The sequence below is a fragment of the Bubalus kerabau genome, chromosome 13 (assembly GCF_029407905.1).
Source record: "Bubalus kerabau isolate K-KA32 ecotype Philippines breed swamp buffalo chromosome 13, PCC_UOA_SB_1v2, whole genome shotgun sequence".
In the NCBI taxonomy this organism is placed as follows: Eukaryota; Metazoa; Chordata; class Mammalia; order Artiodactyla; family Bovidae; genus Bubalus; species Bubalus kerabau.
In genome coordinates, this window is record NC_073636.1 from 42,854,543 (window position 1) to 42,880,500 (window position 25,958).

General features: G+C 53.7%; 2 protein-coding genes across 6 annotated transcripts in view; one reads left to right on the top strand and one right to left on the bottom strand.

The window, feature by feature from the left end:
• Positions 1-2,424: 2,424 nt before the first annotated feature.
• Positions 2,425-12,243, top strand: CST7 (cystatin F). 2 transcript variants are annotated; one of them, XM_055544130.1, is made up of 4 exons: positions 2,425-2,502; positions 9,655-9,827; positions 10,610-10,726; positions 11,742-12,243. In XM_055544130.1, exons 1-4 carry the CDS (start codon positions 2,433-2,435, stop codon positions 11,817-11,819), a joined length of 438 nt encoding a protein of 145 aa, XP_055400105.1. In that variant the 5' UTR covers positions 2,425-2,432; the 3' UTR covers positions 11,820-12,243. The 2 variants fall into 2 exon arrangements, with proteins under 2 accessions (XP_055400105.1, XP_055400104.1); XM_055544129.1 differs by lacking the exon at positions 11,742-12,243 and having other exon boundaries at positions 10,610-10,822.
• Positions 12,244-13,211: 968 nt separating this feature from the next.
• Positions 13,212-25,958, bottom strand: part of APMAP (adipocyte plasma membrane associated protein) — a 31,276-nt gene continuing 18,529 nt past the window's right edge. For 2 of the 4 annotated variants that reach the window (XM_055544123.1, XM_055544121.1), the window contains 6 exons: positions 20,767-20,859; positions 18,895-19,011; positions 17,612-17,786; positions 16,961-17,095; positions 16,353-16,545; positions 13,212-15,184 (listed from right to left, as the gene is read on the bottom strand). In XM_055544123.1, coding sequence (XP_055400098.1) covers positions 14,984-15,184; positions 16,353-16,545; positions 16,961-17,095; positions 17,612-17,786; positions 18,895-19,011; positions 20,767-20,859 — 914 coding nt within the window. In that variant the 3' untranslated portion in view covers positions 13,212-14,983. The remainder of the gene's footprint in view (positions 15,185-16,352; positions 16,546-16,960; positions 17,096-17,611; positions 17,787-18,894; positions 19,012-20,766; positions 20,860-25,958) is intronic. The other 2 variants (XM_055544122.1, XM_055544125.1) reach the window with 2 other exon arrangements.

The window sequence follows — 25,958 nt, forward strand, 5'->3', positions numbered from 1 at the left end:
GGCAGGGAGGACTCCTATTCCTCAGCCTTTGTTGTATTCAGGCCTCCAACTGATTGGACAAGGCCCACCACACAGGAGGGCTGGGTGCCTTAGTCAGTTTACTGGCTTCAACCCTGATCCCTTCTAGAAACATTGCTTATGAACACACACGGGATCATGCTTGACCAGGTGTCTGGGCCCTCAGTGGCCCAGTTAAGTTGACGCGTAAAACCAACATCACAACATACATACGAAACACTCACTCACACAAACTTACACACATCTGCTCATAAGCACCTACACACCTTTCATTCACACTCAGAAACACATGCTTACACATGGGTTCACAATCAGACACATGTTCACAAGACTGAAACAAAGACTGCTGGATGTGCATACACAGTACACACACACACACACTTCCCTGGGGTGCACATGCATACACAGGACACATGTAACACAGTATACACACACACACTTTCCTGGGATGTGCTTGCATACATGTAACACACACACTTCCCCAGGATGTACATGCATACACAGGACACATGTAACAGTACACACGCACACACTTCCCCAGGGTGAACATGCATACACAAGACACATGTAACACAGTACACACACACACACACGCACACGCACACACACTTCCCAGGGTGCACATGCATACACAGGACACATGTAACACAGTACACACACACCACACAAACACCTCCCCGGGATGTACATGCATACATGTAACACACACACACACTTCCCTGGGGTGTACATGCATATACAGGACACATGTAACACAGTACACACACACCACACAAACACTTCCCTGGGATGTACATGCATACATGTAACACACACACACACTTCCCTGGGGTGTACATGCATATACAGGACACATGTAACACAGTACACACACACACTTCCCCAGGGTGCACATGCATACACACACACACACACACACACACACACTTCCCCAGGGTGCACACACACACACACTTCCCCAAGGTGCACATGCATACACACACACACACTTCCCCAGGGCCCATAACACACTCCTTCCTCATCTCCGGGCTTCTGCTAACTCACAGGCCTGGGCAGCGAGGTGGACTGTCACCCACATTCACAGATGACAGGGCCGAGGCCAGAGATGGGCCGTAGGCAGGTCCCATAACCACTCTGAGCCCCCCTACCCCAGAGCTCCTGAAAGTGGGAATGACCCCTGGTCCCGAGGACCGGCAGCAGTGACCACAGGCCCCTGAGTTACTGCAGGGTCAAGGCCATGAGCACAGGGCAGCCTGACTCCCTGCCGCACCTGGTGGAAGGCGCAGGTAGTTGGTGGCTCAGACAGTAAAGAATCTGCCTCCCATGCAGGAGATCCAGGTTCGATCCTCGGGTCGTGAAGATTCCCCTGGAGAAGGTAATCCACTCCAGTATTCTTGCCTGGAGAATCCCATGGACAGAGGAGCTTGAGGGGCTAGTCCATAGGGTCACAAGGAGTCGGATACAACTGAAGCAACTGAGCATGTACACACACAGGAATCTAAAATTTCACACCAAGCAGAGGAGAGAAAGAAGACACCCTTACGATTAATGGGAAAATAGCAGTTTAATCTGGAGAAGGCAATGGCACCCCACTCCAGTACTTTTGCCTGGAAAATCCCATGGACGGAGGAGCCTGGTAGGCTGCAGTCCATGGGGTTGTGAAGAGTCGGACACGACTGAGATTCACACTAACACTAACAGGCTGTAGCAAGGGCTGTTACATTCACAATGTCCACAAATCCTCAGCACAGACTAACTGAGGAACTTAGGCTTGGAGACCCTCGCCCCAGGTCACCCAGGTGTTCAGGGGCTAACCCGCAGGCCACATGGTTCCAGAGCCCCCTCTCCTAACCGGGGATTGGGTTTGTAGAGGGCGCTCGGGCAGGGGACCAGGACCACTGGGCCAGGCCCTGTTCCTTCCTCTCCTTTGCCGGCTCTGAGTCAAAGGTTGGAGGATCAGTCACTCATCAGCAAACCTGCTCCTCACCTGGCTCCTCTGAACTGCAATCTGAGCCCTGGTTTCTGGCCACTTCCCAGGGAGATTGGCCCGTTTATGCCAGGAGGACGGTCTCCTGCAGCGGGCCACTCGGATCCCAGAATCTGGGCCTTTGGGGGAGAAACCCCGAGCATCTGTTCTGAAAATCCCTGCTTGTTTTTCTCTGGACATCTCTTCCACGTGTTTCCAGGGCAGAAAATCGCAGAGGTTTTGCTAGCCGCTCTCACTTCTTCCTCCTCCCTCTGCAAATAATCGTTGTTTGGAAATTCTTAGAAAGGAAGTGGTTGAGTTTGTAGCTGAGAGATGTGGAGGTGAAGAGCAAGAAACCACCAGCCCACCCCAGACAGGCGGTTCACTGGGCGGAGCTCCCCCACCACCTCGGGGAGGCGCCCCTGCCCAGCACAGTCTGAGCACAGCCATGCACCCCGCCGGGGCGCTGCTGACCATCTGTGGCCTGGTCCTGGGTGTCTTGGGGAAGTCTTCACCAGGTAAGAGGGGATCTCCTCACTGCCTGGGTGCTGTGAACTTGCTGCTCACATGTTGTCACCAAGGCACGTTCCAGGGGACCTCACAGTGGCTGCCTTTGTGGGGAGCAGGCTTTGGGGATACTGGGGGCTCTGGGGGCCAGGGAAGCGCCTTCTGTTCCCCGCCACTCCTGGTGTCTGTGGGTGCCCAGAGGAGGCCCCCCAGGGCCCCTCCGAGGGGACAGCTCGCAGGGTCAGGCCATTTCTGAGAGCGCATCCTTCCAGCCTCCACTGCGCCCCTTTGACTTGTCTGGGGGAACCTTTATTCTTCCGGCCAGGCCACCACTAGGGGAAGGCGAGGGGAGCAGCCAGGAAATGAGGCCCAGAGAGGGTAGGTGACTTGCCCAGTCACACAGCCCCTGAGCACCTGTCCCCACGTGCATAAGGAAGCTGTTGGCCGGAGCTGAAATGACCAGCGGCAGTGTGAGGGGTGGGAGCAGTGCCCAGGCAGCATCTGGTCTCTGCCTTCCTCCATCATCAAAGGGGGCTGAAGCATGGCCACAGGTGACCAGGTGGAGATACCCGGGCAGGTGACAAGGAGAGTCTGATCCTCTCAGTCCCTGGAGGGGTCATAGCCTAGGGAGTAGGCGACACTGCCTGGGGCTCTGGCCCATCTCGGGGATCACAGGAACCAGACACCCCGCCTCGGTCCCCTCTCCCAGGCCACAGTCTTAGCTCACACTGTGAACCCCACGGGGCCTCTCTTCTGGGCCGTCTGTCCAGCTGGGACCCTGAGTGCCCATCCGAAGGGAAAGCCTGAGTGAGGGGCCCATGTCTCCATTGCACTGGAATGGGCGTTCCTGCCCTCCCCTGCCCTAAGCTGCTTCTGCTGCCTCCCTTCCTCCCCTAACAAGGGGAATCCTGGCCCAGAGGCACTGGGCACGGGCCTTTTCCCTTGGTGGGACTGCCTGTCCTCTGCCAGGGTTTGGCCCTGGACCCAGCCATCTCCAACCCCGCGGGAGAGGCCTGTCCCTGCCGCCCCACCCACTCTGGCTGGCCGGGCCCTCCCGTCAGCTCTGTTCACAACCCTGCAGCCCAAGATGAAGGAGGGCCCAGGGTCCAACTCACATGCAGAGGCCTTGGGAGCTCGAGCCTCTCTGAGCCTCAGTCTCACCATCCACAAAATGGGCAAATCACCGCACCGCCTGAGGCCCAGGAGGAGCCTGGCTGCTGTGGCCCAAGGAAGGCAGGCCCCCTGGGTCTGGGGCGCTGGGCCCCTAACCCTAACCCTAACCCTGAGCCTCTGCTGGCTGCAACCCCCATGCCACACAGACTCTCTCTGCTGTGACGGAGGCCAGGCCCAGTGAGGGGCTTGGAGGCCCCAGGCTGGTGGTCCAGCAGAGACAGTTCAGCCCCAGCCCCGACTCTGCCCTCACCACAGCCCTCCTCCAAGAACAGATTCCAGAGCCTTCCACAGCAGGGGGACAGGGTCCCCCAGTGTCACGCCCTGGGCACCTGACTTCTTCCCACCCCTGGTGCTGAACTGTGCTAACCCGAGCCCTTTAGAACCTAGGAAACCACTGCTCTGATTTCTTCAGCTGTTCTACCTTCGGTTGAGAATGGAAAGCCCTTCTCTCTCAAGCTGACTCTCATCTCTCCTGGGAAGCCCCCCTAGTCAGGCTCCAAGGGGCCCAGCTTCCCACCACAGGCCACCTGAGCAGGGCCAGGGCACACCCAGAGACCACCCTCCACAAGGGAGGCCCAGGCTAGGCTGCATCCCGGGGGGCAGGGGAATGCCACATCTCGGCAAGGGGGCCCCTGACCCACCCTCTGCATTCTGAGATCTCTGTTTTCCAGCTGGGACACCCTTTACCCTCACTGCAGCCATTTTGCATATGTGACATCTGGCAGTTGCGACACAATTACACGCCCGTTAGCGACAAGACCTTCCTGGGGACAGTCTCCTGTACTTTCACCACAACCCTCAGGGGTAGGTGCCATCAAGAGAGGCTCAGAGAGGTCAAGCAATTTCCCCAGGACCACACAGCCTTTAAGAGACAGAGCTGGGATTCACTCTGGGCGGGTCCCAGTGGGTTAAGGGTGGAACTAATTAGCATCCTGTCTGTGCCGGGGGACACATACGCCCCCTGAACAAAGGGCAACTCATCCCTCAGAGCCCCCAGAGCACGGCCGGTGAGTGTGGCCCCACAGAATTAAGGGCAACCACTGGCTCACTGAGATGTGATATCACTGGAGGGGGCATGGCTCAGGGTGAACCTCCAGGCAGACCATGGACACCAGCACCCCAGTTCCTGGGCACGACCCCTCCCCCCCAGTGTGAGCCCCAGGCCCTGCCCACGACAAGGGCCCCATGAAGCTGGCAGGGAAGCAACCACTGGGAGGAAATCCCCAAGGACACGGGGTTGGGGGTGGGCCTTCAGCAGAGACGTCAGAGTGTTCCACTCGTGGGCACCCTGGTTCTCTTCTCGGGTTCCCCCCGCCTCCCAGGCACACCTAGAAGAACATTCCTGAAACAGGAAGGGGTGGGGAGCCTCTGGCCGCCCAGGAGCCCCCTTGCCCTTCTACTCCAGGAAACTCCCCTCCCCGCAGGGACGCTCATCCACCCACGGGGAGGGACTGCAAGGCCGGGCCCGGCCCCCTCCCCAGCTTCAGTGCGTGGACCACGGCCAGTATCCCAGGCTTCAGTGCCTCCCATGTGTCTTCATCTTTTAGAAAAGCAAGTTAAGGGACATTTGTTTACGCAAAACATTTGCTACTGATTCATTTTACAGCCGGTCCTTGTCAGGAAGTTGCTGTCCTCTCCCGGGACGCTTTCTGAACGTTTGGTGGTGATTCGAGGGCAGACCCCATCCTCTGCAACCTGCATGGAAACAGTTAACTGTTGCTGCGGACAGCATCCCCTGAGCTCAGGTCCACCTGGTCAGCAGTGGACCTGCCCTGACCCCTAGACGCCTGTGAAGTGCCCACACACTCCTGGTGGGAGTGGAGTGCCCCACCCCGTGAGGGCAAGCACAGGGCCTGGCCACCAACAGCACGGAGGGGGCTGGCGCTGGTTCTGAAGAAGGGGTTGTCCGGCAGGGAGGACAGGAGCTGGAGGAGGAGTAACTTAGGATTCTGATGGAAAGTTAACTTTTCAGCCAGAAACATCAGAACGGTTCCTTGATGCTTTGCTTCCCACTCTGATCACCAGGAGAGGAGAGAGTCCTCAATTCCCTTGAATCCAGGGGTGAAGGGGCCTGGGGTGACTTCACAGAAGGGAGTGGCCAGGGAGTCCACTGGGGCGGCCTGGTCCGAGCCGCCCGGAGGTCAGTGGGAGCAGCCTTGGTGATGTCTGCCAAGAGCTGGCCCTGCACAAGTTCCTGCCCATGATCTGTCTGGGCCCAGTTCTGTTACCCTGGTCTGAGATGACACCCCGTCTCCACCAGGGGCGTCTGCTCTGGCCGCGGGAAAGCTGGGCCTCTGCCATCCTCCCCTGCAGGCCTTTGCGCTCCTGCCCAGGGGCTCATCCGGGTGTCATGACAACTGTGTGCCCGGGGGCGGCCAGACCCCCCCCACTTGGTGCCTGCCACCTGCCGCCATCCCCCTAACCTCCCCAAGTCTCTGGCCCCTCCATGTCTTCTTTGCCAAATCTCCTGCCACCTGAGTTATTTCTTCCAGACAGAGTCGTGAGGGAGCTTCCTCTCTCCTTCCTGACTCAGCCCACCCCCCTCAGGAATCTGCCCACCTCCGTCTCCCCTGTGCCCCTCAGGGCTGCAGCCCCCATTGCCCCACCTCATCCGGAGACCTCACTTCCATCCACGCTGCCCCTGGGTGTGGGAGGCAGAGCGTTTGTTCCTCCTCACAACCTCGCTTCCTGGTGGTCCTCTCAGCCCACGTCACCAGGCCACCACCTGCCACCAGGGTGAGTCACAGTCCCGCTCCGGGCCCCACACCCAGCCTCTAGCTCAGGGCTCTCTCTGCTCTCCTTTCCCACCCTCCACCCCCCAGCCCCATGCACCGCCCAGCCCTCTAACTGGTCCCCACCTGGCTCCCTCCTGAAGCCCCTTCTGCCAGGTCATTGTCACCATCACTGTCCCCCGCCTTCTGGACTGTGTGCCCCCCAGCCCCCGGCATCACTCCCAGCACCCCTCCAGAAACACCTCTTGAGACAAAAAGAGCATGGCTTTAGAACCTGGAGTTAAACCTGCCCTGCACTCCTAGGAGGCCTCTTTTCTCCCTGTAGATGGGGTAGAGGTGCGAGAAGACAGCCCCCGGGACCCCCTCGGCGGGGGTGGGGGGCCGGGCTACCTGGCTGGGACCCTGGTTCCCACCCAGCTGCCTCTCTTCTGGAAGAAGAGCCCCCCCAACCTTGGGCTTATTCTGCCCACAGCTTTTCCCTGTTGATGTCTTGAAGAACCATTCTGAAAATAGGTTTGACTTTTCAACTTTTTCAAACTAAAAATGAGGTTCTACCGTTTGCTTTGATAGCTCTGCTGACAAGCCCTCGGTGAACTGAAGCCTATACTTTAGGAAATGTAGTTAAAAATAAACCAAGTTCAATGATTCTCATAACCTCTGTAATTTTACCGAAATCACTTAGGAACTGACGTCACACGTTTGGGAGGGACGTTCATAGGAGGTCTGGCCTTGCCTAGTTTCACTTCGTTATTAATACAATCATGTTAAGTTCAAGTGAAATGAAATCTAATACATTTTATTTAAAAAACAGGTGACAGTGATTATCTTTGCAACACTGAGAGTGAGCTCTAACGTTTCTGTTATACTTTTCTATATTTTTCAAGTTTCCTACCAGATACGTAAGCTTATAATCAGAAAAGGCACTATATGTAATTTGTACAAAGGAAAAATCGACAGCCATGGATATAGATCTATAAACACACGGGAGACTGGGCTGTCCACCAGGTGCTCCTGCTGTTTATAGACTATGCTGATGAGCAGAAATCAAGCTGTTCTCCCAAAAGAAAACCACACTGGACTTCCCGGCGTGAATAGCAGGCCAGGAGCTCTCCAGCACCAGAGTCAGAGCCACGGGCTCAGGGCCCAGACAGCCAACCAACACAGCTGCCATGTCCAGAGACTTCAGCCACAGCCGGCGTCTGTGGGACATCACATGAGGGCCGGGTCACTGCAAAGGAGAGTCTCAGAGACACTGGGGACAGAGCTTTGTGGGGGACCAGTGACAGCATTTGGTGCTGGGAGGTTCTCACCAGAGTGGAGCAGGCCCCTAGTTGAGCGGCCCTCGCAGAGCCATCCAGAGCTCCGTCTGGACCAGGGACCCAGCTGCGCCCACCTGCCAGGAGGGGTCCCACTCAGGCAGCCAGTGCCAGTCCCCCTGACAAAGAGGCTGTCACAGGCACCAGCGAGTCACACGTAGGGTCAGGGGGCCTATGGAGACCCTACCCAGACCCAGATGGGGCCCACGCCTTCTCTGCCCACGGCCAGCGCCCCCTCCATGCTCCACACACACGGAAAGGAAACCCTGCAGCTGGGCTGATGTGGCCGGCCCAGCCAGCCTGGTTCTCACTCCTGGTGGGGGTCTCCTGTGCCCGCTGCCGCATCAGACACCCAGTTCTAAGGGCTTTGTGAAGACCTCAGGCGACGGTGGAACCAGCCTCCTCTGGGAGCCTCGCTCTAAGCTACAGGATCACTGACACTCCAGCAAGACCACCCTGCCAAGCTGAGCTGGGTGCCCGCCACGTCCCTGCCTCTGCCAGGACCCGTGGACAAGGCAGCCCCAGGAAAGGTTCCAGCATCTCTTGACTGACCCCAGCCCGGGATCCTGGGCACACACACCCACACAAGCCATCCTGCCAGGTTCCTGGGCCCCGGCCCAACCAGCCCACTGGCCCTAACCCCCACCCACCCCCAGCTCAAGTTGAAGGTCCTCTCGGCCCATCAGCCTCATGACTGGGGGTCTCTGTCCCCCAGTCTGGCCCCTGAGGAATGAAGCCCCCACGCGCTGCTGACCTCACAGCAGTTTTCCTCCCAGGAGTCAAGATTTCTTCACAACCAGGGAGCTGTGTATCCTCTGATAGTGGGGCCCACACCCAGCACTCCAAGTCTGCAGTCTCCCGTGAAGAGGGACCCGGGCAGCACTGACCCCTTCTCTCCACACTCTACGCCTGGAAGCTCGTCCACACGTCTGTGGCTCCAGCCTGACCACCTTGTGCTGACCCCAGCCCCACTGAATCCTCCAAAAGATGCTCCCCAAGGTCACGGCCAAGGGAGGCAGAGTAACCTCCAGGCAGCGCAGGCCAACAGACCATCCACACTGGCCAGAACGCAGCTGAGCCCTGACTTGGGCTGTGCATGAAACGGGAACCCCATACTCCACGCAACTCAGAGGAAGACCACAGCTGAGCGGTCACTGGGGGATGGGTCAGCTCTGGGTCACCTCGGACACAAGATGACTTCAGGAAAATCGGGGGAATTCCTAGTAAAGAGAAGTAATCTACCGCCCAAACCCTCCTCCCGTTCTCCCTCCCCCACAATTTTGATTTTAATGCACAAGTAGTCTGTGACCACTGCAGCAAAACTGAGAAACGGTTGAAATCAAGTCAGCCTTGAACCACCAACTACAATTTCTGCCATCCACCTGCTTCCTGGACTTCCAGAGGAGCAGCACACAGGTGCCCCGGGGACCTGGCAGCCTGGTGGTTTCAGTCCAGAGTCCTGGGAGTGATGGACGGCCTCCAGGCACCTCCCCCTCGGCCACTTGCTGGAGACAAGTGGAGGGTCAGAGCCAGAGGGCAGCCTCAGAGACCGGGGCAACTTCTCTGCACACCAGAGCTCATTCTGACAGGCTCTGGGGGGCTGTCCAGGTTCCTGTGACTGTCAGAGATGATCTGGCTTCTGAAAAAGGCCAGGTGGGCAGGGACGGGACCTCTTCTTACCCATCTCTCTGCACCGCCCCCCCCAACACTGGCCCTCGGCTGGGGACAGGGCAGCCACGGAGACACACAGGAGATGCACCAGGAGGCACGGGGTGGACAGGCCAGGAGAGTACACGACCAGGGGCAGGGGGGACAGGCCAGGTGGGCGGATGGGGGGGTGGATGGGTGGGGACCACACTGGGAGCAGATGTGGGAGGCGTGATCCCTGGGCCAAGCCCCCACCCCTCAGCAAAGTTCTCATCTGGTTCTGTTTCTCGTCCAGACTTTTGCTCCCAGATCCTTAAGTCAGATGCGAAACCAGGATTTCCCAAGACCATCAAGACCAACGACCCAGACGTCCTCAGGGCGGCGCGACGCAGCGCCGAGAGCTTCAACAACTGCAGCAATGACGCCTTCTTGTTCCGGGAGTCCCGTGTTAGCAGAGCCCTTGTCCAGGTGAGGTCTGGGCTCGCGCAGGGCAGCCAGGTCTGACCAGATCTGACCTCCCAGAACCAGCCTGGGGCCCCCAGCATCAGGCTCCAAGGCCCGCACCATCTCTCAGCAGACCAGGCTTCCCCAGGGTGGACAGTGCAGCCCCTGGGGTGGGGGCACAAGCTGCACTGCTGCCCACCTTCAGGGCTGCCTGAGGGTGGCTCCGCCACAGCCCCAAAGCACTTCTGGCCACGTTGCCCCCACCGTGCCCTGTCCCCACACACGTCACATCCTGGGAGGTCCCCATGCTTCTCAGTGACCCCGTATGGGAGGCCTGATGCTCCCCACACAGGGACCCCATGGGGCAGCCAGGCCTGGCTCCTGAGAACACAGGTCGAGGGTACAGGACCCAGTCACTCGTTCCCTAAAAGCGGGCCCAGGGCAGCTGGTCACAAGCTTCGCATCCACTGGCCCAAGGACACAGGCTGCACAACACCACCCGGCATGCTGACACACACTCACGGTCACCCCCTGGGCACAGGATTGGCAGGTGACTGTGTTATCTCTATTCTCTTTGGCGATTGCAAACTCTGAGAGCAGGATGCTGTCTGGATCGTGGAGGGCGGTCTGCGCGGGTGAAAGCTGCATCAGGGCTCTAAGGGCCCAGACCGGGGGATCGGGGTCTTCCCTCCCCACCGCCTGCAGGAACCCGGGCCCAAGCCTGGAGGGAGGGAGGCGGCCCCCAGCTCACTCCCTCTCACCATGTACTGGACCCAGTGTCCCAGGCCCACCCTCTGTCCCCTCAGATAGTGAAAGGCCTGAAGTTCATGCTGGACATGGACATTGGCAGAACCACCTGCAAAAAGACCGGGCACGCAAACCTGGATGACTGCGGCTTCCAGACCAACCGTACCCTGCAGTGGGTAAGAGGGGGTCTCGCCTCCCGCCCCTCGCACCCCCCAACCGCCTCCACAGCCTCGAGCTCACCCTCAGCGCTTCTCTCCCTGTGAGGCTCCAGATCCCACCCCGACACCAGAGGGTGGGAGGCGGCCCCCTGGGACTTTCCAAACGCCCAGCGCTCCTCGCTCCCAGAAGCACGTGTTCAGGAGCACACACTGAAGGCATGGAGGTGCGGGGAGAGCAGAGACACCTTTGACATAATTCAGAAGTTATATATACACACTCAGGGAGAGCAGAGGCGGCAGAACTTAGGGTCAGTCGCTCAGTCACATCCGACTCTTTGTGACCCCACAGACTGAAGCCTGCCAGGCTCCTCTGTCCGTGGGATTCTCCAGGCAAGAGTACTAGAGTGGGCTGCCAGCAGCAGAACTTGGTAATCTATAAACAGAGGTGTGGAGGATGTGCTGATTTCCTCCTTTTGGCTGTGCTTGGTCTTCGTGGCTGGAAGTGGGCTACTTTCTAGTCGTGGTGCAGGGGCTTCTCACTGCGGAGGCTTCTTTTGTTGCGAAGCACAAGCTCACTAGTGTGGTTCACGGGCTTGGTTGCCCAACAGCAAGTGGGATCTTCACAGAAGAGGGATCGAACTCGTGCCCTCACGCTGGCAGTGGACTCTGAACCGCTGGACTGCCAAGGAAGCCCAAGTGTGTATTCTTGAATTACTCCTGCAACTTTTTTTGATGTGTGAAGAAAGAGGGGAGTTCAGAGCCTGTGTGCTGCGTCAGGTGCGGTGGATTTGAAGTTTTTCAAAATACAGTCAGGGCAGGAAGAGAACTCTTCAGCAAAGAAAACATACATGCCTATGTGTGGGTGCACACACAGACGTGCACACATGTGAACACATGCACATAAGCACACGTGTGTGTACATAACCCCCCCCAAGGCAGTGGCACTGGGAACCCACTTCTGCAGTGGGTGGGGGTGCCCTGGTGGGATGGGCAGCCTCCGGGAAGGGAACCCTCAGGTCACCCCTCCTTTCAGACCCTCAGCTGCTACTCTGAAGTCTGGGTCATCCCCTGGCTGCAGACTACCGAGGTGTCCATCCTCCGCTGTCACTGACTGCCGCCTCCCAGCTCCATCCCCGCTGTCACCCGTCCTCGGGAACGGCATCTGCCAGGAACAGAATGGTGGCACCAGGAGCCCACGGATAGCCACGTCGTTGCTGGGATGGGAAGCCGGTCTGCACAGATGGGGCGAGTCCTCTGGTGCGAGTTACACGGGCTCTCGACCCCAAGGGCCCTCCCACCCGACTGCCCCGAGGTCCCAGGCCCTCGAGGAAAGCCCAGAGGGCCGTCCTTCAGGCTGATAATCATCCCAGCACTGGGCAGGGACCCAACCAGCTCAGTAAGGACCTCCAAGGTGAACACTTAGGAATAAACCTGAATAAAGAACTGATCCCCTCAAAGCTCTGCCTGGTGCTTGACCCACTGAGGGGAGAACTGGAAAGGCAGCTCAGTGACGGGAGGGCCCGACATACGGTGGGGCACGGCAGGAACCCCGGGCCCAGTGCCTCGGGACACCCCTGTGGGGCCACCACACCTGACGCAGCACATAGGCTCTGAACTCCCCTGTGTCTTCACACACCAACATGCACTTAAGCATAAGGCCAGGTTTCTCCTGACAACCATGGGGCCACCCAATGCTGCCCCACAGGCCTCACGGGACATCAGAACGGACAGGTGTTGGGGGAGTGGCCCCAGGGCCCCCCCGCCCCTGAGCCCCCCGTGCCCATGACGGCGTCATGTACCGCAGGAGGAGGGTGTCAGCCAGCAGGGGCCTCAAGGCCCACACTGCCACCCAGTCTGCATGCTTTTTAAAACACAGCAGCTCTGCCCTCAGAGTGAATGATTCTGACAGTGGCAAGCTGGCCCTCCATCTCATTCAGCGTCACCAGAGAAATGTCAAGTTAAGGACCCAGGATTCTAAGACGTACAGAGTTACCACTATGAAGGAACACTCAGGTCTCAAACTGACCAAAACCAAACTCCAGCCAGCAAGCCCACCCTGAGTATTCCCCGGCCTCCCTGCCAGGCCCTCTGCCCCTGCCCATCAGCCGTGGAGACTCTGGGATCAAGCTCCAGGCCCCCTCCCCGCCCCGCCCCAGGCTGCAGATGGACCAGGCTCTGAGGAACACCCGTTGCCCGGTGAACTAACTGCTTGCAAGGCTTAGTCTCACTGCTGCCCAGCCTCGGTGCCAGGGACCCAGGTACCCGTAGGTCTGAGCCCTGGGCTGGGCGGTCACCCTGTCCCTTGCCCCCGGCCGCCTGCACCTCTGGGAAGGTCCCTCCCCAGCCTCCGCTCCCAGTGAGACTCGGCCAGTCTCCCTGTATCATTACGAGGTCAGCACATGTGAAAACCCTTTAGCACGGCAGAGCGAACGCTGACGACAGAACCTCAACGTGAGGCCTCGGTCCTATAAAAGGCAGTGACGGATAATAAAGCAGCACACAATGAATGAATCACTTGCTTTAATTTTAAGAGCATGTTACCAATTCACATTAGAACAAATCCATTTTATGTTACAACAAAAGTCTATCGTATATTTAAGACTAATGAAGCTATACTTTACACCTTACCATAGCAAATAACCACAAAGAACACAGGAAATGACACTTTGAGACAGAAAAGCAACACCTGAGTCAGGGGTAAAAAAAAAAGACACCTTTGCTGAAAACTGAAAAGCTACGAGCTCCTCTGCACTGACAGCGCAGCCCTTGGCTCCCGGCTCTCAACCAAGGAACGTTCAGGGTCAGCGCGCCTGGGCTGCGTTTTCATGGCAGAATGGTCAGGTTTTACCCTACTGTTCCTGCAGACGTCATACACGGGTGCACTGTTGCCTATTAAACACCACTTCCCATGAGGCTGCATCACCCGACAGGACACGGGTCACTGCCACGCAGCCAGTCTGGCTGCTCTGCACAGCTGTGTGGGGAGCTGGCCCTGAGCAGAAGACGACCCGGGACGGGCCCCCGTCAGACTGATTGTTCTCCCCTAAAATGGTCAAGGGGCCTGAGTCAGCACACGACACAAACGGTTCAGGTTTCACCGCTGCTGTCGGCCCTCCTTGACATTGTTCACTGTTGTCATCCATTCAAAATACCATCTTTTCAACTCACAAAGACAACTCCAGACACACAATCCCTGATGTGTTCTCACAAATGCCAGGAAAGGGAGGAGCAGACATCAGCCCTACCTGGAAGGCTGGAAACAGAACAGCGGTGTCATGTGGACTGAGTCAGTGTGGGAGGCCATGGCGGAGGCACCAAGCAAAAGCAAGCATGATCCCAGCAGAACAGCCCTCACGACACACGGAAAAACAGACCTCACTCGCTGTTGGAGCAAATCAAAGCAGAGAACAAAGTCCCGGGCAACACCACCCACAAGTCAATCCACAAGGGTCACCCACCACCAGGACCACGTGTGGGCACATCTGTCAGGCTTGTGACATCAAAGCAGAAGCGACCCCAGCACATGCACTGTTCACACTTGGGTCTAGGGACAAAGAACCAGCTGTGAACAGGACTCCTGGTGCCCAGCGCCCACCTTCCATCCCCATCCTGTGATTTGCACAGCAGGCTGTACACAGAGAAGCCGGCTAGTCCTCTGAGCGGCTAGAATCAACATGTTCTTCCTCCATACACATCCAGGTCCTTGCCTTCAGAACACTGGCGGGGGCCCACGGATGGAGGGAGGGGGCTGGGCTGGGGAAGAGGGTGGGAGCCACAGGAGGGACGCCCGGGGCTGAGGCCCAGTCCCTTATGACTCTGGGGAAGAGTCTTTGCCCGCACAGCCCATCTTGAGGTCTCACACACATTTGTTCTGAGCTCTCCTCACCCTCCTGGGGTCCCTCCCCCAAAGGCAGGTATCACCTGTTTAACAGCAAAGACACCAAGGCTGGTGAGACACAGCCAGCAGCAGCAGGGATGAGACCCCAGCTGCCACCCACAAATCCATCCCCACCCAAGTACACCAAGTCCCCAGGTCCCAGAGATAATCACCACGCTTGGGGAGGTTTTTAAGAGAAAATGACTTTACAAGGACTCATCTTCCCCTCAGCAAATTCAAGGCCTAGCCCAGGTGAAGGTGTCCTGGGGCCACACACCTCCCGGACCAGCAGGCATGGGGGAAGGGCAACCACGTGCCTCCAGGCCCAAGAGCGGCACATAGGGTGACAATGGGCTCCAGGTGACAATGGGCACAGGGTGACAGCAAGCCTAAGCAGACTACAGGCGGAGCCTGCACAGATAGGGGGCCCTGAAGGAGCCCAGGTAGAGGTGCCCGCTGTGTTCGTGCGCCTCGCTCACATAGGTGACCACCTGCCCTTCGGGGTCATGCAGACTCCTCAGGAAGGCCCCGCTATCACTGAGCTCCAGGACAAGGCTGTACCGCGGCACAAATTTCATCACCGTCTCTTGGCTGAATAGCTGCAAAGGAAGCACAGAGCAGAGAAGAGTATGGCAGGGCAGGTGTAGACCCTGGAGCCCAGACAACAGGCCCACCTGGAGACCCGCAGCCAGGCACCCAGTCCTGTCACCTGCTGGGTGCATTCCACCTGCACTGCCCCCCACTGAACCACCTCCCCACCTACTCCCCTCCACACAAGAGTGCGACTGCCTTTTAAAAATATTGGTCCCAAACATTTAGTCAAAAAATGGCTTGTGGGGCTGAGCAGGCTAGGTGCGTGCAGGGGTTGCCCAGACCAGGGAGTCAGTCTGAGTAGGGAGCTTCCACCCTGGAGGAGAGGCCATGGCTCCAAGCAGGGGAGATGCTGTCCTACAGTGGAGTGGCTGGCACAGGCCGTGGGCCCCCAAGGAGACAGCAGGCCCCTACACGTGGCTGGGAGGAGGGAGAAACTGGGAGGAGGGAGAAGGGCTGGCCTGGGTACCAGAGCCCTAACCAGGGCCATGTGATGCTGGGGACAAAGGCTACAAATGTGGACACCCGGGGAATCCGATCGAACAGGCATGAGGGAGCACGGGACCCAGGTTTCTCACCCTGAGAGAAAGGAAGTACCAACATGGATGGTAAGAAGACAGGCACAGATCCTGTGGTGTTGGACCAGAAACATCAGTCTTACTTAGAGTTTTCAGTTTAAAGGAACAGATAAAGATATATGAATGTAGGTACAAAGGTCTGTCCACGAGCACGTGTGCACAGACTCACTCAGGAACCGCCACCTGGCACCTTCTAGGACCTTAGGTTACAAACAGTTCAGTACCAGTACCATGGGCAGGATCCCACAGAGGGCATGACGAGGCTCCAGGGAGGCAGGAGGAAGGGGCACCTAAACCACTTGAGGAAGAGCCAAAGGCTGGGCGTCCGGGGGAGAGCAAGAGGCACAAGCAGGACAGAGGCCCAACAGGTCATGATGGTGAGGGTGACAATTCCAGACGAGGAAACAAGGAGGGAGAGTCAGAGCACTCAAAGACGTAAATTTACATTTTAAGCCAAAGGATAAGTTCAAAGAAGTCACTGAAAGTATCAGATATCATAAGCAGAACTAGAATTTTTAGAGCTTTCACAAGGGTCAAAAAAACCCACAGTGAGATGCAGTTTCATTTTGTTTCTTGAAATCATAGTTTTCATGTTTACCTTAAAAATCACTTTTTTAAGAAAAGGCTTCTCGGATAAGAAATCCAACATGGAGAAGCCGGGATTGGCGCGGATGGCTGCCATGCTGACCCAGTACCCCCCGGAGCTGCTGGCTCGGATGTTGTCCGGGAAGCCAGGCAAATTCTCCACAAACACGTCAGCCCCTCCCTTCATCAGGCCAGACACGTAGAACCTGAAAAAGTCAATCAAGCAGGCAATGAAGAGAAGCCCCCCAAAACAAAAAATTGGAGCCAAACACCAATGCATCCATCACAAACGAGGGCACGTCATGCAAGGGCCCGCTGCATGGGCCTCAGAACCCTGGGTCCAGCAAGAAGCAGGGGCGGGGACTGGGCCACGGCGGGAACCAGGCCGGGTCAGGACCGCAGTCAGCCTTCTGCCGAGACTCTGCCAGCCCATGACACTCAAGAAGGCTTAGGGAAAGAGAGAAGACAACTCTCCCCTCACAAAGGACCGACCTCTGCCACGTCCCAGGCTCTGCAGCGGGTCTCTCACACAGGCCCCGCCCTGCTTCTCACCCAGGCCCCCAGGCCCCGCCCCACCCCTCAGCCCGGTCTGGCGCCCGTCACGCCGGCCAGCTCACGCACCTCCTGATCCTCACCATGGCCAACTCCACCACCAGGACAAAGTCCTCCGCAGGAGACAGCTGCACCCCGTTGGGGAACCGCAAATGGTCCAGCAAAACCTTCACCTCCTTGGTTTGAGTGTCGTACTCCAGCAGGCTGCAGGCGCCAATGCAGAGGGTCACAGGGGGCATCTGGGAGCCCTGCTGGGCTGGAACCCTGGGCCAGGGCCTGTACAGGCACACTTGGCCTCCACTGGAGTGGCAGGGCCCCCATCCTCCTCTCAGACCAGTTCCAGGCTGGCCCTGGAGGGCCACCCAGGCACCCCCCTCCAGACAAGCCTACGGTCAGTTCTCTCGCTGACCTGGGCGCTAGCTCACACCAGGGTGGGTCACCATGGCTCCAGCCTCACAGGAGTTGAGGTTCCCCGCCAAGTGCCAGACCACCCCCCACACCCTCAGATGGCCTGGCTGTTCTTAGCTTCATTTCTCCAAAGAGAAGTGAGAACATCTCGCTGCCCTGTTGTGTCTACCACCTATTTCCAAGAGACATTAAAATCCCCCCTTAATAGCTGAGCAGATGCTCAGAAACACCCACCAACTCCTGGGCGTGATACACTCTGATGTGATCCTGCCCATCTACAGCCGCCCTGGGCAGATTCAGGAGGACACTCACCGCCCGTCATCCGTCCCCTCCATCAACAGGAGCAGATAATCTCGTCTTTGCCATTTGCTGCTAGAATCCGTAAAGTAAATCTTCCTCCCGTCCCGAGTTACTGTAAGATCATTCAAGAAGGACATTTTCCTCCCCTCAATGGGGGTCTCGGAGGACAGCAGCAGTTTTACTTCACCTGAGGGGACAGGAAGGAAGAAAAGGAAAGACACAAAGAAAGAAAGAAGAAAGGGGGGAGACTTACTTTCATTCTAAGAACATGTAGCTCAATAGTTTCAAACTATTAATCAACCTAACTTATTTAAAAGGAAAAACTAAGGGAGTTTCCCCACTCCCTATGTCAGAAGATGCAGTACTTCGCACAGTGTTTCCCTCCTTTCTGTTCAGTGATGAACGTTTTAGAACAAGCCCACTAAAGACAGAATCCTCCCTATGGATGAAGAACTCCTTTCCCCAAGACCAATGGACTTAAAAATCTGTGAAGAGTCTGGGGATAATAAGGCAATTTTCTATTTGAGAGAAATACACAATGCTCCCCTCACCTGCTTTTAAATGTGAAAAGCAGGAGTAGTAGAAAGTCTTTTCAGGCCGTAGCACAAACACTCATGGAGTACTCGTTCTCTTAACGTCCAGCCCCGTTTAAACCCCCACAACAATCCCCCAAGGCAGGCCCTCCCGTCAGCCCTACTCTGTGGTGAGGCAAGCAGACTCAGAGGCTGAGTAACTGGCACATGCCGGCACCCGGCAGAGTGGGGGCCACCCAGGGGCCCTGTGCACTACCCACGATGACATTCCTCCCTTCACATGACCCTCCATGTTAAGCATACACAGCAATATCGCAGCACTGGTCCACAGGACACCATGACCAGTCAGGGGAGGGAAACAGCAGAAGCAGCTGGAGGAAGGAAAAGTAAAAAGACAAGAGATGAAGGGGAAGGAAAGAGAAGACTGAGAAGCAGAAAACAAATAGGGAGCCCAGACGGACACACAGAAAAGTGAAGATAGGAAGAGGAGCCTCACACCCTCGGAATGAGACCTTCTGGGACCCGGTGGTCAGGGGAGAGGAAGGTATGAACCTGAGGCAGGCTCGAGTGAGGAGCCACATGACGTGAATTCTGGTGCTCTCTGCAGGCAAGACCTTCAGTACCATTCGGTACGTAAGAAAAATACCAGGGCCTCCGGTAGGCTGTACTGAACAAGTTCTACTAAACCCATTTATAAATAAATACACACTTATTTAAAAGATCCACAATCATCGCAGAAGGAAGCAAGTTACTGGCACGTACGTTTCCAGGGATTTACTTCAAACAGCCCTTTGTACGCATCAACCACAAAAAGGGTCCTGTTGGGGCCGGCCCGGATGCCTAGGGGTCTCCCACAAGCAGGCTCGTCATCTCGGGTTTCTAGGGAAACAGACAGGAATCAGTGGCTGGTCCCAGATTCTGCCTGTGGCCCATTAGTGTCCAATCACCTTATCTATCCCATCCTAAACCTGCATCGTGCTGCAGAGAACAAAACTGACCATGGCATCAGCCCCCACCGTGTCCCAGGCACTGAGAGCTTAGGATGATTGTCCAGTCTGTCCAGAGGGCCCACCGGAGAGTCAGGATGTGAACACGCGCACAGCAACTGGCACTCAAGAATCACGCTCACATCAGCGTTTGCAGACTTAACGGTCAGCACAGGCATAGGCCCCACCCCCAGATCCCTTAGCAGACACAGGCCCCTCCCCCAGATCCCCCAGCAGGCACAGGCCCCACCCCTGGATCTTCCAGCAAGCACAGGCCCCACCCCCGGATCCCCCAGCAAGCACAGGCCCCACCCCCGGATCCCCCAGCAGGCACAGGCCCCACCCCCGGATCCCCCAGCAGGCACAGGCCCCACCCCCGGATCCCCCAGCAGGCACAGGCCCCAACCCCGGATCCCCCAGCAGACACAGGCCCCAACCCCGGATCCCCCAGCAGGCACAGGCCCCAACCCCGGATCCCCCAGCAGACACAGGCCCCACCCCCAGATCCCCCAGCACTCTAGGAGTGGGGTTGAAGCCCCACAGCTGGACCTGAATGCTGTGCCCATCCAAGAACATGGCAGGGTCCCTCCACCCATCATAAAGGAAAAGCTACCATTTTATTCCTTAGATCCATTCTCCTGCTCTACTACCTATATTCTTTTTAAACCTGTGGCAAAGCATATTTAGTGCTGGGCACTCACTGCAGGGCACTTCCCACAGGATGCTTACTGCAGGGTACTTACTAATGAGTGCTTATTGCAGGGTGCTTACTATTGGGTGCTTACTGCTCAGTGCTTATTGCAGGGTGTTTACCACAGTGCTTATTGCAGGGTGCTTACTATTGGGTGCTTACTACTCCGTGCTGACTACTCAGTGCTTATTGCAGGGTGCTTACTACAGAGTGCTTATTGCAGAGGGCTTACTGCAAGACACTCATTGCAGAGGCACTTACCATGCGTGCTTACATTAGGATGCTTATCACAGGATGCTTACTGCAGAGGCACGTATGGCCACAATACAGAGTGGGAAAGCAGGTTGAATATTCATAAGCAGAGTATGATCCCATCACTTACAACCATGTGTGGGTGTGAGTCCATGAACAGAAAGAGATCTGAAAAGTTATTCGTTACATTGTTAACAAGTTACACCTGAGAAGACTCTAGGTGATTTTTACTTTCTTCTTTGTGCTGTTCCCATTTTACTATAAAAATGCATCATTTTTACAAAAACATTCTAGCTCCTAACAAAAGGAAAGTAAGTCTGTGCTGCTGATGCTGCTGCTAAGTAGCTTCAGTCGTGTCCTGTCCAACTCTGTGCGACCCCATAGACGGCAGCCCACCTACCAGTGCTTAAACAGTGAATTTCTAAAACCTGAGGGACTTAAGGGTAATTCACTCTGGATGAAGGGCTGAGGTCCATGGTAGGCTAGTGCGGGAATGCACTTCGGCACCTGAGGAACAAAGCCTAGCACCTCAAACACAGCAGCTCTGGGGCATGTGCTGAGGTGAGGGGTGTGAGGGGCCTGGAGGGAAAGTATGACCACAGGAGGCCTAAGCTGGACAGCGGGGCTCTCCTCTTCCGAAGAGCTTCCTCTCAGCACCTTCCTTGGGTGCCTGGAAGAGACACAAAGGCGGTCACCAAAACTTACTGCACGGGCCTGAGCCAAATCGAGCAATGGTCTCTACTTCACCATTTTCAAGTTTTACAACTCGGCCATCTGCTGTACCCGTGAACATCACATCTGTTCAAAGACAGGAAGGAATAAGGGTGTTACGAGGTTAGCCTAAGAACTATGCTCTCACCACCACCTGCAACAGAGGTGGCCAGTCTGTGCTTTGTTTCCAGAAAGGAAACGGCAGTTCTGAAAATGAAAGCAAGTGGTGTCTGGGGCCAAAAGCCTTAACAAGTGCAGCGATAATGCCATAGGGGCCTTGGAACCAGCATGGGAGTGACCCTGAGGCTGGAGCAAAGGCACAGCAGACACCAGTCAGAGATAAAAACAGGATTTTCTACCCACAAAGAAGCAGGAACCCTCGGGCTGATGCTCAGCACTTGGGTCTGTTCACATCTGCCTCAAGGCAGTGTCTAATTGCTGAAGGTGACTATCCAACCAAAGGGAAACAACTGATGGGAAGGACCCTGGGTGTAAAATCAAGTGCTCGCTTCAGCAGCACATATACTAGAACCAGAACCATGCAGAACTTGCAGTGATGTGCAAATTCATGAAATGCTCCATATTTTTAAATGTAAATATTGCAAACTCTAGGGGAGCCACTAAAAAAAGTATTTAAAATAAGTATAACTGATAGGCAAAGAATGGACAGAAAAGAGAATCATATAAGATGCTCAACTGAACTACTGAACTCCCAAAGCGGATGAGAAAATAAGGAAGAAAATAACATAAGCAATGAATAGAAAACAGTAGCAAACATGCGAGAGAGTAATCCAACAACTGACCCTTGAACAACTGGGGGTTAGGGGGCGTCAACCCTCTGCACAGTCAAACATCTGTGGATAACTTTATGGTCAGCCCTCACATCCTCAAGGTCCTGAATCTACGAGGTTCTGCATCGCAAGATTCCAGACCCACAGATTTAAGCAACTGTGGATGCAGCAGTGCTGCAGAATGTGTTCAATGGAAAAAAATCCATGTTTAAGTGAACCTGAGTTGTTAAAGGGTCAACTGTATATCAATTATCATTTTAAACATTAATGGCATAAAAACCTCAATTAAAAGACAGAGATTGTCATTGAGTGTATTAGAAAACAAGACACAACGAAATGCAGTCTGTAAGAAGCTCCCTTTAAATATACAGACACATAGAGATGAAAAATGAAGGGGTGAAGAAAAATACACCACACTACCACTAATTAAAAGAAAGCTGCGGGGCTAGGAACATGATCAGGGATAAAGAAGACCATCAGGTAACAACAAAGGTCAACTGTAGAGAAGACACAACAGTCCTTAACATGTATGCGCCTGATAATAATTGTCAAAATACATGAGGCAAAACTGATACAACTGCAAGGAAGCCCAGGAATCCAGGATTAGAGGAGAAGACCCCAGCATCCCTCCCTCAGAAACGGAAAGACCCTGATGGGCAGCAAGATCCAACTGCACAGCACAGTCAGAAAACAGGGAGCTGGATGCAACCTCCTGAGGTAAACCATAATGAAAAATAAAACGGAAAAGAATGTACATATACGTAAAATTGAGTCACTTTAATGTATAGTGGAAATTAACACAACACTGTAAATCAACTATATGTCTAAATAAATAAATATATAAATGGACAGATCCTGCCAACAAAAAATCAATCCTAACTGAAGCCCATTCGCGTATAGCCAGTGCTCCACAAGAGAAACCACCACAATGAGAAGCCCGTGCACTGCAGCAAAACATAGCCCCCACTCGCCACAACTAGACGAAAACCCAGTGCAGCCAAAAACAATAAATAAATAAGAAAATCAATAAAGACACAGTTGAACTCAACAGCACCATTGATTAACTGGATATAACTGACACCCTTCAACACCTCATCCAACAAACAGCAAAATATATTTTTTTCTTGAGTTCACATTAAACATTCACTAAGATAGACCACATTTTGGGCCATAACATATGCCTTAATAAGTTTAAAAGAACAGAAATGATATAATGTCTGCTCTCACACGAACATGAAATTAAACTGGAAATCACTAAAAGAAAGAGCTGAAAATCCCAAAATACTTGGAGATTAAACAGCATACACTTCTAACTAATACATAGGTCAAAGAAGAAATCTCAAGAGGAATTACAAAACATTTGAACTAAGTTAAAATGAAAACGCAACTTATCAAAAATTTCCTGGAGGCAGAGAAAACAGTGCTTAGAAAGTTAAAGCATCAAAGACACATATTAGAAAAGAAAGAGACCTAAAATCAGTCATCTAAGCTTCCATTTTTGGAAACTAGAAAAAGAAGAACAAAGGAAACCCAAGGTAAGCAAAGGAAAGAATAAAATTTAGAGCAGATATCAACGAAATTGAAATAGGAAATCAATAAAGAAAAATCAACAAAATCAAAAGTTGGTTCTTTGAAAAAATTAATCAAATAAATAATCCTTTAGCTAAGCTAACAAAGATAGAAATTACCAATATCAGAAACGAAAGACCCCCTGGGCATTAAGAGGATACTAGAGAAACACTATGAACAACTCTAAGTCCACAAATTTGATAATGTAGATGGAACAGTCCGATTCCTTGCAAGACACAATCTGCCAAAACTCACACAAGAGACAATTTGAATCGGTCTGTATCTATTGATATAATGGTCATCTGAGTTAAATTCACTCATTCCAGTGCATTTAAGTTCACTGATTCCTAGAATGTCGACATTCACTCTTGTCAACTCCTGTTTGACCACTTCCAATTTGCCTTGATTCATGGACCTGACATTCCAGGTTCCTATGCAATATTGCTCTTTACAGCATCGGACCTTGCTTCTATCACCAGTCACATCCACAGCTGGGTATTGTTTTTGCTTTGGCTCCATCCCTTCATTCTTTCTGGAGTTATTTCTCCACTGATCTCCAGTAGCATATTGGGCACCTACTGATCTGGGGAGTTCCTCTTTCAGTAGCCTATCATTTTGCCTTTTCATACTGTTCATGGGGTTCTCAAGGCAAGAATACTGAAGTGGTTTGCCATTCCCTTCTCCAGTGGACCACATTCTGTCAAATCTCTCCACCATGACCCGCCTGTCTTGGGTTGCCCCACGGGCATGGCTTAGTTTCATTGAGTTAGACAAGGCTGTGGTCCTAGTGTGACTAGATTGACTAGTTTTCTGTGAGTATGGTTTCAGTGTGTTTGCCCTCTGATGCCCTCTTGCAACACCTACAGTCTTACTTGGGTTTCTCTTACCTTGGGCGTGGGGTATCTCTTCACGGCTGCTCCAGCAAAGCGCAGCCATTGCTCCTTACCTTGGACGAGGGGTATGACCATTATATCTACTACTGAGGGCAGGAATCCCTCAGAAGAAATGGAGTAGCCATCATGGTCAACAAAAGAGTCTGAAATGCAGTACTTGGATGCAATCTCAAAAACGACAGAATGATCTCTGCTTCCAAGGCAAACCATTCAATATCACAGTAATCCAAGTCTATGCCCCAACCAGTAACACTGAAGAAGCTGAAGTTGAACGGTTCTATGAAGACCTACAAGACCTTTTAGAACTAACACCCAAAAAAGATGTGCTTTTCATTATAGGGGACTGGAATGCAAAAGTAGGAAGTCAAGAAACACCTGGAGTAACAGGCAAATTTGGCCTTGGAATACGGAATGAGGCAGGGCAAAGACTAATAGAGTTTTGCCAAGAAAATGCACTGGTCATAACAAACACCCTCTTCCAACAACGCAAGAGAAGACTCTATACATGGATATCATCAGATGGTCAACACTGAAATCAGATTGATTACATTCTTTGCAGCCAAAGATGAAGAAGCTCTATATAGTCAGCAAAAACAAGACCAGGAGCTGACTGTGACTCAGACCATGAACTCCTTCTTGCCAAATTCAGACTTAAATTGAAGAAAGTAAGGAAAACCACTAGACCATTCAGGTATGACCTAAATCAAATCCCTTATGATTGTACAGTGGAAGTGAGAAATAGATTCAAGGGCCTAGATCTGAAAGAGTGCCTGATGAACTATGCAATGAGGTTCGTGACACTGTACAGGAGACAGGGATCAAGACCATTCCCATGCAAAAGAAATGCAAAAAAGCAAAATGGCTGTCTGGGGAGGCCTTACAAATAGCTGTGAAAAGAAAAGAAGCGAAAAGCAAAGGAGAATAGGAAAGATATAAACATATGAATGCAGAGTTCCAAAGAATAGCAAGAAGAGATAAGAAAGCCTTCCTCAGCGACCAATGCAAAGAAATAGAGGAAAACAACAGAATGGGAAAGACTAGGGATCTCTTCAAGAAAATCAAAGATACCAAAGGAACATTTCATGCAAAGATGAACTCGATAAAGGACAGAAATGGTATGGAACTAACAGAAGCAGAAGATATTAAGAAGAGATGGGAAGAATACACAGAAGAACTGTACAAAAAAGATCTTCACGACCCAGATAATCACGATGGTGTGATCACTGGCCTAGAGCCAGACATCCTGGAATGTGAAGTCAAGTGGGCCTTAGAAAGCATCACTACGAACAAAGCTAGTGGAGGTGATGGAATTCCAGTTGAGCTATTCCAAATCCTGAAAGATGATGCTGTGAAAGTGCTACACGCAATATGCCAGCAAATTTGGAAAACTCAGCAGTGGCCACAGGACTGGAAAAGGTCAGTTTTCATTCCAATCCCAAAGAAAGGCAATGCCAAAGAATGCTCAAACTACCGCACAATTGCACTCATCTCACACGCTAGTAAAGTAATGCTCAAAATTCTCCAAGCCAGGCTTCAGCAATATGTGAACCGTGAACTTCCTGATGTTCAAGCTGGTTTTAGAAAAGGCAGAGGAACCAGAGATTAAATTGCCAACATCTGCTGGATCATGGAAAAAGCAAGAGAGTTCCAGAAAAACATCTATTTCTGCTTTATTGACTATGCCAAAGCTTTGACTGTGTGGATCACAATCAACTGTGGAAAATTCTGAAAGAGATGGGAATACCAGACCACCTGATCTGCCTCTTGAGAAATTGGTATGCAGGTCAGGAAGCAACAGTTAGAACTGGACATGGAACAACAGACTGGTTCCAAATAGGAAAAGGAGTTCGTCAAGGCTGTATATTGTCATCCTGTTTATTTAACTTCTATGCAGAGTACATCATGAGAAACGCTGGACTGTGAGAAACACAAG